Source organism: Pinus tabuliformis, chromosome Q, assembly GCF_031772625.1.
Source record: "Pinus tabuliformis cultivar Carrire ecotype Pingquan chromosome Q, CPIR1, whole genome shotgun sequence".
In the NCBI taxonomy this organism is placed as follows: domain Eukaryota; kingdom Viridiplantae; phylum Streptophyta; class Pinopsida; order Pinales; family Pinaceae; genus Pinus; species Pinus tabuliformis.
In genome coordinates, this window is record NC_142296.1 from 1,052,329,187 (window position 1) to 1,052,345,914 (window position 16,728).

A 16,728-nucleotide genomic window follows, 5' to 3' on the forward strand; every position below is an offset into this window, starting at 1 on the left:
CAGTATATCCCTATAGCCTCACTTCACCACCTGAGACATATCTCAAACCATATCCAACTGTACCACACAGGTACCTCAACACATGCTTCGCTGCAACCCAAAGCACCTATCTCAGCTCAACCATATACTGCTGAGGGACTTCATTGCAAAGCAAATATCAAGCCCGGTGTTAACCAAGTACCTCAAGGATCCAATCAATTGCCTGTACATCGTGGGATCCACCAAATCTGAAAAGCAAAATCACTCAGCTTCTTCAGATTTGTCGTCATAGGTGTAGCCATGGACTTGCATTCCATCATTTTGAATCTCCTCAAAATCTGAACAAAGTACTTCCCCAGTCCGAGAAAGATCTCATCTAATCTCTGCCACACCTCCAATCCCAAGAAATAATGCATCAAGCCAAGATCCTTCATCTCAAATTCCAAGGCAAACTCCCTCTTGCACTCGACAATGAGTCTCTCTGCTCAAGTAAGGAACAGATCATCAACATACAGCACCAAGATCAAAGGATCATAATCAACAAACATAAAGTAAAGGTTTGGATCCACAACGCTCTTAGTGAAGCCCGGACTTATCAAGTATCCATCAATCCTGGAATACCAAGCCCTAGGTGCCTGCTTGAGTCCGCACAAAGCCTTCTTCAACCTACACACAAGGGACTCCTTCCTATGTATCTCGAAGTCGTGAGGTTGCTCTATGTACACTTCCTCCTCAATCACACTATTGAGGAACACGGTCTTTAAATCCATCTAATGTATCTTCCAACCCATATCTGAAGCAAGAGAAACAACAACCCTAATAGAAGTGTACCTGGCGATTGGAGTAAACGTCTTGTCATAGTACACCTCCTCTTTTTGGGATAACCCTCTTGCCACGAACCTCGTTTTGTACTTCTCAATGTTGCCATATGTTGCATGCTTGATCTTATAGATCCTCTTGGAAGTCACTACTAATTTCCCCTCGGTTCTCAGGACTATCTCTGACACATCATTCTTCATGATGAACTGATACTCCTCCATCATGGCATCCTTCCAAACCTGTTGGCCTGTTGCCTCCTCATAACTGGATAGCTCGGAATCAATGATGTGGCTCGTCAATGCCATATAACTCAAGAACCTTTGTGGTCGTCTACTATCCCTAAAACTACCACAAGGAGTTGCATGCCCCTCTGCATCCTGCAAAATATCACGAAGCCAAGCTGGCCTCTTTCTAGTCACGACACCATCTCTAGGTAGATCCCACTAGCTCTATTGGCTCTACTCACTCCTCCTAATCGTCTAAAGGATGAACAACTATACTAAAGGGATCTGAACCCACATCCTTCTGAACCCCCTACTCCTTACTATCAATTTCCATATGTACCAATGCCTGGGTTGGATGTCTTAACAATCTGTATAGTCCTCCCTCTCAAATGCCAATCACTTTTGTTGAGTCTATGCTCGAGACCTTAGGCCATACAAGAACCTGACCATCAATGAATGCAACTTTGTAACCTCTATTCTCCAACACTAAGTTAGTCAGCAGGTTTTCTTTAATCCTGATACAAACAAAACACCTCTCATGTGAAGAGAAACTACAAACCCCAGCTGAAACGAAGTTGACCCAACTCCTTTCACTGCATACTTGGCATTATCTCGAAGTTCCATCTACAATGCAAAATCCCTCTCTGTCAAAGTTGTGAGAGAATCTCGAAAACCAATCATGTGCCTAGAAGCACCACTGTCCACCAACCAAACATCACTACTATTGGTAATAGTGCCTAAAAGAGCAAAGGCAAAGAAGAATTCCTTTGTCGTCTTCTGAGGTGGATGCTCCTCATCATCATCATCATCAACATCGGTTGATGATGCATGGTGCTTTCCCTTCCTTTTCTTCTAAGGACACCAAGAGGCATAGTGACCAAAATCATGACAATTGAAGCACCTAATCTTTGACATATCCTTCTTCTTTTGATCCTGAACTAGAGCTAGTCTTCTACCGGTATTTTTCTTATCAAACTTTCCAAAATCCCTTCTTCCTTTTCCTTTCCTTGCATGAGCTGCAAAGACTTCAGTTTCTTCATCCCAAGATCTTTGCAAGTTGTCCTTGGACAACAATTTGGCCTCCTCTTGGACACAATCAGTTCATAGCTTATGAAACTTGGGCAGCTTATCTCGTGCACAAATTCCCTGAACAAATGGATCCCACGAGGAAGGAAATCCATTGAGTGTCACTATAACAAATTCTACATCATCAATGGTATATCCAATGGCTCTAAGTTCATCTCTTAACTGGGAGACCCTCATAAGATAAAAGACAACAGAATCTGATCTAGACATCATGACACTACGAAGTTGATGCCTCAAGGTAAGTTTCCTGCTAGAGTTACTACTCTCGTAAAATCCCACTAAAGCATCATACACTTCTTTGGAAATCTTCAACTCTGCAACATGTGGAATCAAGTGGTCCTTAATGGAATCTATCAATATTCTCTTAGTCTTGGCTTCATTCTTCTTAGACTTGGTTTTCTCCTCAGCTCCCTTTGGCTCTGAAATGACTTCCTTCCCATGATCCCAAAGCTCATTTTCTTCGAAGACAAGGAGTATCCTAGTCTTCCAAGATCTGAAATGGTGGCACCTTCCAACTTGTCCTCTACTCTGAGACTTGGCACCATTCTTACAAGAGATCTAAAATCCAATCAAGATGTTGAATACTAGTCTCTTAGGATGACTTCAATGGTTGATCCTTCAACAAAGCTTTGATACCATTTTGAAATCCTATGACAAGTATAGTAGAATACATTTTTTTGTCAGATAATTACTTCCTAATGATTTTTTCAAACAGTGTTTTATGCCACTGCTATCATTGAATAATTATACTCAACAAATCTCAACAGTAAATGCAGGGGAAACAGTAAAGATCATAGAAAGATAGTCATGCACAATAAAGACAATAAGTTTACTGTGGGAAACCCAACCTTCGAACAACTTTTCTTAGGAGAAATTATTCTTCAACAATGTTTACAAATCAACAATTTGTCTAGAAATTTGTGCAAATAATCCAAGTGAAATACTAGTCAAACCAACTCAGTCAACTTTGGTCAAACAATCACACTCTACAACCAACTCGATCTGGTCAACTTCGGCCCTATAATCAACATCAACTTGCACGTGTGGCCTTCCTGCAGTCAATCTGCGGTTGGTCAATGGTCAAACTGTGGTCATACTTCACACGTGCAGCCTATCATAGATGGTCAAGAATTTGGTCAACTTGGCTAGTCAACTCGATCTTCTTCTTTACATGTGTAGCCTCCAAAAAAAAGAATAATAGTATGATGAAGAGAGAGAAAGACTTGCTCTTGCTTGGTGTTCAAATGAGACATCACGTCATCTTATTTATACATGTCAAAGGGGTGTGACAACCCAAGGGACACATCCCTTCACTAACTGGCCGACTTGATTTAATAATATAAAAATTTACATTATACATCTAGGGCCAACTTGAAGATCCTTTAGTCATGCAAGAATACCTACCTATGCTACACAAAAATCAACAACGACCTCACTAATTATTTTTGTCATCATGAGGAAGATCAACTAAGACTTCCTTTTGCTTATGGTATTCTTCTTCATCACAACCCTGATTTCTTTCATCAATAGAATGATCAAGATTTTCTTCAATATGGTTTACTTGATAATCAAGGGTGAGGTTTTCTTTTGTTGGGTAATGATCCTCTTCGGCTTTTATGTCTTTAGAGGGATGAAGACGGTACTCTCTTTGGATGGCTATGACTAGACGTCGATGAACATCTTCATCACTTAGGAACCTAGGTGCCCAATACCGAAGAAACTTTTCAATAAAAAACTTGAAACGAAGTGATGCTTCTAGGCTCACATGAATATTAAAGCCCATCATGTTGACAAGTCCCAAAAGCACAAATGAATAACTGCACTACAATATTCTAATGAATGATATGGAGTTTTGAAGCATATATGATGATCTTTGCTATGTGATCAATTGTTGACAATGGATTACCATCAAATTTTGGGACATTTGTCGTAATACTTGTATCACAGCTATTTGGATATTCGAGAACGTCCTTGATATCCAAAGCAAGGTATATGTCATGTAAGTCTCGAATAATCATTTCTTGTCCCACAAAATTTTCATAGTTTTCCAATATGGAGTCGCCATGGTGAACTTAAAATGCCTTGAAAAATGCTTGCTTCACCCTACAAGCATTGAACCTTGGTTGTCAAGTGGGTGTAGCTCAGGTGGTAGGGAGGAGTTGCTATTATACTCCCCACCCAAGTTCTAGCCCCAGCGAGATTGACATGCTTGCTCCTTGGGAATCATTTATACATGAAAGATAACCGATTCACCTAGACACAGGTGGGTTTTTTGTGGATGTCGCTAGTATCAATCTTTGATACAGTGAATTACACAACAAAACAAACAAGCATTGAAACTGAGGTTTAATGAAGAACTAGGGCTTCGTTCTACTAATGGTGTCGCCAAATGAGCAGATTAACCCTTACTCTACAGGATAAGCTCCATCAGAAAATGAAGCTTAAACATCAGATAACGAAGAGGTTGACTCAAATCCTCCCCTACAACGGTGCCAAAAATGTTGCCTCGAAATCTAGCAAGTCTTGTGAGGGGAGCTCACAAGGCAAAAACTAGACTAAGGAACAACAATATGAGGTGTGGCCCACTGTCACCACAACCACTACCTCTTGCTCTTTTGTGGACTTTCACCACTAGGGAGGCTTCCCTTTAGTAGGTCACCTAGAAGGATATGCCAAGTATAAGGGGTAAGGTGACAAAACAGACTTTTGGAAGATAACACTTTCTAAGGACAAGAATTCGCAAGCATGATAGGGCAATTTGCATCCTCCAATATGCCTAGCTAAGGCACAACTTGATCTACGGCTAGGGAAATATCAAGCCAAAAGGACTCGCCTATAATCATAGTGTTGAAAAATGTGTAACTAGGTTTGGTCTTCATATAGATGAAATGTACTTTTAATTCTTGTAAAGTGTAAAACGAAAGAAAAAATATTATTATTATTTTTTGGAGCATGGGTTTCATGCTCAAGGTCTTTTATTTTATAGGTCAATCACTCATTGAGTGCTTCTAGGGTTTGTCATAGGTCAAGAAGTCAAAACAGTGATTGTCATAAGTTGAAGACCCTATCGGGCACATTGTAACTTGTAAAGAAAATTATTTTTGTCTTAAAAAGTGTCCAAATACCCTCCAAGACCAAGTCGGCCTGGCAACTAGCAAGTCATCCTAAAAGGAAGAGCCACATCCACCTTGAAGAGCCTATATATAGGAGGGAACTCGTCCTCCTTGAGATACATTCACTCATCTCTCATTCTAGCGAAGAAGGAAGAAGAAGGCAGCAAAGAAGGAAGAGGACGAAGAAGATCTTTGTTTGGGTTATTTCTCTCTCACACGTGCTAAGGAGAACTAGGGTTTTTGCAACAAGATCTAGGGTTTTTATCTACAAGTTTGATCTTGGAGAGAATAGGACAAGTAGGTCAAGCGAAGGTCACCAAGGGTAATCCTCACGCTCCAGAAGTGAGGGAAAGGCAAGCGAAGGTTAAAGGAAGGATCGGAAGGTAGATCGAAGCTCACACGTGTGGCAGCAGCAACTGTTGTGGGGCCGAAATTTCAGATCTGCAGTGGAGGCCGAAATTCTGCAGCTGGAGGTCGAAGAAGTGCTACTAGAAGAGATTTGATTGGGTTTGACTGGATCAGGGTTAGCACATTATCCGAAGAGGTTGGTCTTGGTATTGGAGGGCTTTGAAGTTAGTCTTAAGGTCTTGGAATTTGTCAATTGAAATCTATAAGGAAGAGAAGAGATTTGCAGGTTTTCCTCTCAAGTGGAGAGGTTTTGGCCCTGGCTTGCAACCTATATTATGTGTTCTTGTTCTTCTTGTTTTTGGTAGTTGTTTGATGATACACACATATAATAATAAGTAACAAAGCTAATAAGTAAAAAGACATCACAAGCAATTATCAAGTAAAGAGAAATCTCTATAATCATTGCCCTATAAATTTCTCAACATGGTATCAGAGCTAAGGTTGACTAAGGGCATTATGAATATCTCTACTGCATTGAGGAAGCTCTTCAAGAAGTGTTCAAAGGTAGCAAGCCATCTCAAGAGAGGCATCAAGGAAGCATGGAATCTTCTATTCACTACAAAGAAGGAAGGAACCAAGACAAAGGATGAAGGACTCTTCTTAGCACTCACTGGCACATTCCAAGACGAGAATATTTGGGTAATTGATAGTGGTGCATCTAGACACATGACTGGTCATCACAAACAACTGAAGACATTATCAAAGGGAAAATATTCTTACTCAGTGGAACTTGGAGATAATAAGAGCTATCCTGTAAGAGGAATTGGATCTACCTCTATAGAGCTGGAAAATGGAAGCAACATTCATCTCAACAACATCCTATTTGTTCCAGGTTTGCATAAGAACTTACTTTCTATTTCAAGTCTAGAAGATAAGGGTGATAGAGTAGCTTTCATTGATGGAAGAGTTGTAGTATGGAGTAAAAACTCAAGCATAGAGAATGCTAGAGTAATTGGTATGCGCGAGAAGAAAGGCTTTACAGGTTAATATCTCCTCTTGCACAAGCTTTAGTTCACATTGAAATTAGCCCATGTGAACTATGGCATAGAAGGTTTGGCCATCTTCATTTCAAAATCCTTCCAACTCTAAGTTCTATAGTAGAAGGAATCCCAAATTAAAAGAAGATCATGAAGGAGTATGCAAAGGATGTGCATTGGGTGAGAATACCAAGAGACCATTTGGAAGCAGTGCTTCACGATCAAAAGAAATCTTGGATCTTATTCATTCTGATGTCTGTGGTCCTATGACCCCAAAATCACTTAGAGGTCATCTATATTATGTCACATTTATAGATGATCATTTGAGGAAAACTTGGGTTTACTTGATGAAATCCAAGGACGAAGTATTTACAAAATTTTAAGAATTCAAAGCTGAAGTGGAAAACCTTACAGAAAGGAAAATCAAGATACAAAGATCCGATAATGGAGGAGAGTATACATCCAAGCAAATTATAGCTTTCTATAAGGAATCTGGGATTAAGAGGGAGCTGATAGTCCCATATAATCCGAAACAAAATGGCGTTGCAGAGCGAAAGAACCAATCCATTGAAGAAAGTGTAAAAGCAATGTTGCATGATCAAGATCTACAAAATTTCTTGTGTGGAGAAGCCACGAAGACAACTGTATATTCAATATCGAAGTCCCCACAAGTCACTGGATAACAAAACTCCCAAAGAAGTATCCACTGGGAAGAAACCAACTATAGATCATCTATGAATCTTTTATTGTCCTATATATATTCATATACCGAAGGACAAAAGAAAGAAGTTGGAACCATCAGGCATAAGAGGAACATTTGTTGGCTACAGCAACTCCTCTAAGACCTATAGAATCTACATAAAGGAAGGACACCATATAGAAATCAATCGAGATGTCATTTGATGAAAGTATTGCATTCAAGAAATCAAATGAACTTCCCATGGACTCGGATGATGAAGAAATTCCAGTATTTGAAGAGGAAGTTGACAAGGAAGAAGAAGAATCTCACCATGAAGATGAAGGTCCCAATGAGCCTATTCAACCTGTGGTCATCCCCGAATCAAGAAAGAGACCTAATTGGTTGAAGTCAACAATACTTGACGCAGAAGGTCATGGAGCAACTTGGGGTTCATTCAGGGAAAGCAAGAAGTCCAAACGATATTCTGGGTATGCAACCTACATGACAAAACTAATAGAAGCAGAGCCATCCACTTTTGAAAAAGTTGTCAATCATCAAGAATGGAAGGATGCCATGAATGAAGAATATCAATCTATAATGAAGAATGGAGTTTGGGAGATCGTGCCTAGGCCCGATGACAAATCTGTGGTAACTTCCAAATGGATCTATAAGATCAAACATGCAGCAAATGGAAGTATTGACAAGTATAAGGCAAGATTTGTGGCTAGGGGTTTCTCTCAACTTGAAGGCATCGACTATGAAGAGACATTTGCTCCAACAACAAGGTATACAACTATACGTTCGTTGGTCTCTCTTACAGCATCGATGGGACAAAAAATCCACCAAATGGATGTCAAGACTGCATTTATGAATGGCACAATTGATGAGGAAGTCTATATAGAGCAACCCTTGGGATTTGAAGTTAAAGACAAAAAGGCATATGTTTGTAGATTGAAGAAGGCATTATATGGCCTCAAACAAGCACCAAGGGCATGGTATGCTAGAATGGATGATTACCTTCAGAGGTTAGGCTTCGCGAAGAGTTATGTTGATTCGAACCTTTATATTAAGGTTGTGAAGGGTGAACCAATAATCATTCTTTTGTATGTAGATGACCTTCTCTTTACAGGTGTAGAAGGTTGAATTGAAGAACGTAAGTAGCAATTAGCAGTAAAATTTGACATGAAGGATCTAGGATTGATGCATTACTATTTGGGACTAGAAGTCTGGCAAGGACCCGATGAAATTTATCTGGGACAAGGGAAGTATGTGATTAAAATGTTGAAGAGGTTTAACACGATGGATTGCAAACCAATGACAACTCCGATTATCACAAACTTGAAAAGACTAAGGAGTTCCAAATCGAGCCCAATAGATCATTCCAAGTATAGACAACTGATTGGCTCACTGATGTACTTGGTGAATACTCGACCAGACATATGCTTTGCAGTAAATGTTCTCAGTTAATTCCAAGTGGAGCTGAAGCATGATCATTGGATATCAGTAAAACATATTCTGAGATATTTGCAAGGAACCATCCACTACTGCCTGAAGTATGATAAAAGGAATGATGTCCAACTAATTGGATATACAGATTTCGACTGGGGAGGCAATGAGCAAGATGGAAGGAGCACTACAGGAGGATGTTTCAATTTGGGATCCTCCATGGTCTCATGGATGAGTAGAAAGCAAGATACAATTGCTTTGAGTAGTGCTAAGGCTAAGTATATTGCAGCCTGTGAAGTAAGCAGAGAAGCGGTCTGGTTAAGGACGCTGTTATTCGACCTATTTGCAGGACCTATGGACCCTACAGTGATACATTGTGATAACATCAGTTGTATACGATTGTCTGAAGACACATATTTCATGGAAAGACAAAGCATATCAACAACAAGTATCACTATATTCGAAAGCTAGTACAAGATAGTGTATTGCAGCTACAGTATATCTCCACTGATGAGCAGGTAACTAACAGATTGACAAAATCTCTTCCTAATAAGAAGCTTGTGTATTTGACAGACAAGCTTGGTTTGATTGATATATCCTCCCTAGTTGAGAGAGAGAGATAGGTACATCATTCTTGTCTTCACTTGGGAAGACAAAATGGAGGATTGGGTAAACATCTAGCATTTGATACTCTTTGAGGATGTGGTAGGGCATCCAAGATGAGAGTAGTCGTGGACCGATATTCTTTGAGGACTGGCTATCCAAGATAAGAATAGTCCAAAGAAGGTCATACTTTGTGAACACCTGGGTGGAGTATGTACCTTGAGAGACAATGATGATGGTGTCTATAAATCATTGGTCTCGCCAACATTGTGCTCTGATCTTGTGGAGAGATAGAGTTGTTAGTCAAGGCCTTGCTATGTGACAATGATGGTTGGTATGATGCTATTATAGATGAGTTACCAATCCAACTCTTCTTATGAGATCTCTTCAGATTGAGAATGTCCATGTACCATATATGAATACCTCCCTAATTAAGAGGGAGTGTTGAAAATTATGTAACTAGGTTCGGTCTTCATATAGATGAAATGTACTTTTGATTCTTGTAAAGTGTAAAATGAAAGAAAAATTATAATTATTATTTTTGGAGCATGTGTTTCATGCTCAAGGTCTTTATTTTATAGGTCAAGCACCCGTTGAGTGCTTCTAGGGTTTTTCCTAGGTCAAGAAGTCAAAAGAGTCATTGTCATAAGTTGAAGACCCCATCGGGCACATTGTAACTTGTAAAGAAAATTATTTTTGTCTTAAAAAGTGTCCAAATACCCTCCAAGATCAAGTCGGCCTAGCAACTGGCAAGTCAGCCTAAAAGGAAGAGTCACATCCACCTTGAAGAGCATATATATAGGAGGGAACTCGTCCTCCTTAAGACGCATCCACTCATCTCTCACTCTAACGAAGAAGAAGGAAGAAGGCAGTGAAGAAGGAAGAGGACGAAGAAGATCTTTGTTTGGGTTATTTCTCTCTCACACGTGCTAAGGAAAACTAAGGTTTCTGCAACAAGATCTAGGGTTTCTATCTACAAGTTCGATCTTGGAGAAAAGAGGACAGGTAGGTCAAGCGAAGGTCAAAGGAAGGTTCAAAAGGCAGATCAAAGCTCACACGTGTGGCAGCAGCAATTGCTGAGGGGGCGAAATTTCAGATCTACAGTGGAGGCCGAAATTCTGCAGTTGGAGGTCGAAGAAGTGCTACTAGAAGAGATTTGACTGGGTTTGACTGGATCAAGGTTAGCACATCATCCGGAGAGGTTGGTCTTGGTCTTGGAGGGTTTTGAAGTCAATCTTAAGGTCTTGGAATTCGTCAATTGAAGAATCTATAAGGAAGAGAAGAGATTTGTGGGTTTTCCTCTCAAGTGGAGAGGTTTGGCCCTGGCTTGCAACCTATATTATGTGTTCTTCTTCTTCTTCTTCTTTTTGGTAATTGTTTGATGATACACAGATATAATAATAAGTAACAAAGCTAATAAGTAAAAAGACATCACAAGCAGTTATCAAGTAAAGAGAAATCTCTATAATCATTGCCCTATAGATTTCTCAATACACAGGGCCAAGGAAAAGGCTTCCAACCAATGAATACCTTCAATATATGGAACAAGAAGCCTTCAACAAGCCCCAAGTTTAAGCCTAGGGCAAACTAGGGATTTATTGGGGAAAAATTTACCTAGGGCATAAGATTTTAACCTTAGAATGGATGAATTAGCCACTAGAAGGAGTTGATTTTGAGGCAATCAGCTCTCCTTCCACTATTGAATCCTCTCACAAACCAACAATTTCAACCCTAGTTGAAATTCGTGCCCTAGCCCTAGCTAGTGACTTATCCGTGAGGGACCAAACATCAGGTTGAGAGGGAACAAATGGGATTTAGTGGGATTTTTATGGATGATCAACAAGGTGACCAAGGCCAGCGCCTAGTCCTTGGGTGATAGAATCTATGGGAGTGAAAGAATTGCTAGATCATGGAAGGAGTAAGGGAATAATGAAACCCTAGGTTTCAAAGCCCTAGCTATCACTTCTCCTATGGGGTTACCCATTTTGGTGGGTAACAAGGTATCTCTTCCTTTACTTTGTTTACGCAAGTGAGTAGTTCTTTTCAGACTTTTCTGCCTTCCATCTCGACCTAGCATTTTCTTCGTAAATTAAGCGTAAGTCACCCCTTTCAATTCCATTTTGTTTCTTGTATTTATAAATACAAGGTTTCTTCATATTTTCAGTTTTCATTGTATGTATGCAGGATATGAACCAGTGAATATATATCTTGTCTCAATGTTTCGAGCCCTCCAGTTGAGTTGATCATCAGGAGTTTTCATCTAACTTTCTTCTATTTCTCCTCATTTGCGATCTCAGTCTTTCAGTTCACTCTTCAAATTGAAGTTCCAATTTGTTATTTATGTTACTATTTGATGAGACTTCCTGGTGTCAATAGTTTTCAAGACCATATTGAGCAGCTCTGAAAACCATGCCAACAGCCATTTCTACGCAATTTTTCTAATTGTTAAAGCTCCGAATGTGCTTCAAGTCCCCTAGGTGCTTCAGAAAAATGGCATTGTCTTCCCAAAGCGTCCTCTTAATCTCAAGTTTCCTTTACAGGCATTTCTGAACCATCACGTGCATTTGGTGTTCTAGTACATCATTTTTCGGACATTTATACAGACATCAAATCCCATACATCAGATAATTCTAAAATATGGCATCGGATAAACACATTACAGTTGGAGCTTGCCAAACTCCAGGGGCAAAGGAACATGACATCAAATGGAATTGGAAGTACAGATATCAAAAGCACATACGGTAAACGTCATAAAACCCATTTCCCAGCCACGGTCAAAAGTACCTTGTTGTTCATTTGAATCGCCATCACCCTTAAACTCTTTCAATCGTTGCAGGAGCTCTTGTGCGAGCTTCTCCGTGGTAGATTGCAATCGCTTCTCCCTCACATCTTCCATATAAGACTCCTCTTCAATTTCCTTTACCTAAATACAAACATTGTCATTTTGAGGCTTTGGACAGGATAACCAAACATATTGAATTACATCAATTTAGCAAATCGATTGTGACCAAAGGAAATCTTTAAAATATGCTATCGTTTCAGTATCTGGGGAATTTACCCTGCGAATTAGATCTACAGGCTGTGACGCTTGCCAGACTTTAATAGCTTCTCTCATTCGCTTAACCTCGTCCTCTGTATACTTAGCAGCTGATCCAGCAAAGTTATAAGCCCGTATCATAAATTGAATACGCACATATAATTCAAATGATTTCCTTAAAAAGACCGGGAATGTTGGAATCGTGCCCATTAGGCAGCAAAAATGAAAATACCAATCCAAGCAGAAAACAGATTCTTGTGTTTATCGGTTTAGCCTGTTAAAAGAAGCTACCTTGAAATAAATTATGAGCGCCATTGGCGGGGCCGGCGAGAGAAGAGGATGTTACAATGTATAGAGGAGTGAGCAAAGAATGCAAAACGTAAAGAGCCACTACCAAATTGCCGGCGCATATAAGCATTGTGGCCGTTTTATATGAGCATTTGATCCTGCCAGACCACTCCATGCCACTTCCGTGCGCCATCTCCAGGCTGAATTGCTCTGGTTATAAAAACCCTATGAAGAAGAACTCATTCGACAATTAGACATTTGAAGATTCGAACATCAGACATCGTAGATGCACACAGATAAACAGGTGCAAGAACGATGAAGAATTTTTTGTCATTCAGGCTCTACCTCGGGTGCAAACCAAAGCCCTTTCTCTCGTTCCATCTATTATTCAAGTAAATTTGCATAATGTTATTCGCGAAAGTAGAAATGGCAGTTCGCGTTGTACGGATGTCGTGTAAGGGTGGGAAGGGATTTCGGAAGAAAAAAACAGTTGGGTGGGAAGGGTTTTCGGAAGAAAAAAACAGTTGATTATTGCTGATATATATATACACAATGTGATTTAGCTGAACTTAGGTGAGTTTGTTTATGGGATGGAAGAATAACAACTTAATTGGATAAGATGTTATTATCAGGATTATGCCTAAGCGTTTTTTTGAAATAGTTCAGTTTTTTTAAATAACTTTTATCCTCACTAAATATGTTATTATCAGGATTATGCCTAAATGTCAATTTAGGAAATAGTTTAAATTTGTTTTAAATGACTTTTATCCTCACCTCCTAATTTTTTAAATTTAAATTTTATAAAACTGAACACCATTCATACCCTAACGGACTCAGGCCACCTAATCTTCACCTCATGAATTGAAAGATATAATAAATATTTATATAAAAGAAGTATATCCAAAACGCGTGATACCCCATATTAAAGGGACACAGATCTGACAGTGCGGGGCTATCCAAATTTATTTTATTTTTTTTAATTAAAAAAGTTGGAAGAAAATCTCAATATTTGTAATTTATAACTGTGTAGTTTATGGGTTTCAGGATTGTGTTATGGATTTATATTCCAAGTGATCATTTGAGATTGCGGGAAAATCACGATAGAGTGTCCTGCCATTCTTCATGGATATAAATTTTTAAAATATCATTATCCAATAGTCAATGTTATTGGGTGTTTTTTTCATTTTTTCTTTTTAAGGCGATGTAAATTATTATTTTGTTGCTCGCCGGTATAGCTCAATGGATATTGCGTCGATTAAATTAATTAAAAAAAATTGAATTATAATATAGAAAGAAGAACCTTGGGAAATTCTACAAGCTCGCTTCAATCAGGGCTGAGTAGATGCCCATTATGTCTGGTTGCATTTGAATCCATTCCTCACCTATTTTTGGACTGTTCTTTCACTAGACAAGTCTGGGAGGAAACAAAAAAACTTTTGAACATAACCGCGAGATGGGAAGGGGAAGAACTATCTGCTGCTTGGGAATACTGGTGGTCCCACTATCCTGAGAAAAACCTGAGGAACCTTCCTCCTATCCTCTGTTGGGGTATTTGGATTGCCCGGAATGGATGCATCTTTAAAGAAAAAGCCACTCCAGCGGATGTCATTGCAATTCAAGCCTCAGCTATTTTGGCCAGCTTTCCTGAACCGGAAAGTCCTTCTTCATCGAACCAGCGAAAGGATTTCATCATCAGAGAAGGCATCCCCTGGGCCTTCTTTGACGGGGCAGCTCAAAACAACTCCACTGGAGCCGGAATTATTATCCATCTAAGTCCATCCCATTCATTAAAAGCCTCAGTGGGACTTGGGATGGGCACAAATAATTTCGCTGAATTATCAGCACTAAAACTTCTCCTTTGCTGGCTCATTCATAGAAATGTTCTCACAGTTCAGATTTTTGGAGACTCTGCAAATGTTGTAAACTGGGTCAATGGGAAATTTAGATGCAGGAATTATATGTTGATGCCACTGTTAGAAGAAATTCAAAATCTTAAATTTCATTTTAATGTTTTCTCCATTGATCATATCTACAGGGATAAAAATGAAGAGGCAGACAGGTATTCTAAAGCAGGTTTACAGCAGATTCTGGGTTCGTGGAGAATAACAGAGCAGCTTCAGGATCAGATCCGTGTGTCGGATCTTCCCCCATACTCATAATATATCTCCTTTTTGTCTGAATATGCTTGCAAATGCTCCTGAAGTAGGAGAGACAGTTAATTGTTTTGTGATATTATGCATTAGTTTGTTTTCCTTACAAAAAGGAGACCCAGATACTTTGAGACAGTTTGGACTATTATTTTTTGATATGGCTGTACAGGCCGCGTTCAGGAGAACTTTTAGTCTCTTGTTAAAAGACATGGTTTGAAGGCACCACAGAGGAGATTTGAATATCTCTATGGCTCAAGCAAAATTTTGCTGAATGTTCACTCATTCGAATGTAACTTTTTTATTTTTACTAATAGAAAAGTTCGGCTTTTTTCTTCGGAAAAAATATAGAAAGAAGAAAGAAAGAAATTATTTTAACATCCACGAGGTTAAAGATAGCCTAGGGGACAGATTGCTTCTTCATCTGCTTGATGTATTCGGCCCTTTTTCTGTGAAGCTTCAGAATAAATGCTCCCAGCTTCTTGACAAACCCCTCGCTAAATAGATTATCCCAAGAGCTAGCTACCAACATACCTGCATAACTTTCCCTGTTATCTTTGAAGGCCTCACATTCTAAAATGAAATGTTTTTATGTTTCTGCTTTTCCGGAAGAACAAAAAATGCATACCCTTTCCTCACACACTTCCTTTGGTCTTTTCCAGTGCCTTATTTTACAACGAAGTTGATGAGAATTAGTCCTTAACTGAGCAATAAGAATTTTGGCTCTCCAAGAGATATTGGCCTCTATGTATGCTTTTGGTTGATGATTATGAGTGGGATTAAACATTTCAATATAGTAATTTTTCTTTCTTCCTAGCTCCTTATCCCAACTACGTTTGTGGAACTTTTCCATAACAAAAGCTTTTATCTCTTTGTTGTTTATGGGACACACGTTCAAGCAAATACCCCATTTACTAAACCATTTGTTATTTTGTTGCATCCAAGTTTTTTTGCTCTTGCACAATCTATCATTAAAGACAACCTTAGGCCATCTACCCTCTTCCATTTGCTCAAAATTTTTTTAAATACCTTATGACTCGCACCATAGAAATTGCTTCAATAGGAGCAGTCCCTGTTTCACTTAACAAGATATCATACGAAACTGCACTTTTAATCTTAAATTTGTTTGTAATCAACCGCTCCTGAATTTTCTCAATTTGTCTCCACTGCATGTCGGAGGTACTGCTAGCCCACAGTTCACAAACGTAGAGAATCATTGGGATCACTAGAAGCCCAAAAAGAGTTTGAATGGTCTTCCAGTCCCATAACTCTGCCTCTCTACACCTATTTTGAAAAGCATAAAATGCTTTCCAACCCCCCAAAGTTCTTTTCTTTCTACAACCATTCCAGCTTATATTTTGTTGAAGTCAATTCTGAGGTATTTATAATCCGAAACTTCTTCCAGAATGTTGCCTTCAAAATAGAACTTATGCTGATTATGTTTTCTTTTCTTAGAGAAAACCACTACTTTCGTTTTGTTGATATTGACTTGCATCCCCACACTTCTACAAAAATGCTCAAGGGATAGTAAGTGCTCTTGCAAACCAAGAGCCGATTTAGCAATCAAAATAAGGTCATCTGCATACAAAAGAAGCCTTATAACAAACTTGCACAAATAGATACCATCACCCCCTTGCGAATTTAACCACTCCTCAAGCTTATCGATATATAAACCAAAAAGGGTAGGAGACAGTGGGCAACCTTGCTTGACCCCGATATCACTTCTAAAACTTTTAGAAATGCCTGCTGAAGTTCTAATTTTGACTTTCACCTCTTCATACAGCCTATGCACAACTGCTCTCAAATGTTTAGGAACCCTAGGTTCCTCCATTCTTTGCCAAAGTTTATCCCTAGGAAGCGAGTCAAACACTTTTCTGAAATCAACAAAGCAACAAAAGACTTCTTCCTTTTTCTCCCAAACT

General features: G+C 39.2%; 1 protein-coding gene across 2 annotated transcripts in view; it reads right to left on the bottom strand.

Annotated features, from left to right (window-relative positions):
- Positions 1 to 13,210, bottom strand: part of LOC149223115 (uncharacterized) — a 114,763-nt gene extending 101,553 nt beyond the window's left edge. Inside the window, exons 1-3 of one of the 2 annotated variants that reach the window (XM_089385771.1) lie at positions 12,766 to 13,210; positions 12,393 to 12,481; positions 12,119 to 12,257 (exon numbers count right to left, since the gene is read on the bottom strand). In XM_089385771.1, the coding sequence (XP_089241897.1) occupies positions 12,119 to 12,257; positions 12,393 to 12,481; positions 12,766 to 12,781 (244 nt within the window). In that variant the 5' untranslated portion in view covers positions 12,782 to 13,210. Of the gene's footprint in view, positions 1 to 12,118; positions 12,258 to 12,392; positions 12,482 to 12,662 lie in introns of both variants that reach the window. The other variant, XM_089385770.1, reaches the window with a different exon arrangement.
- Positions 13,211 to 16,728: the final 3,518 nt, after the last annotated feature.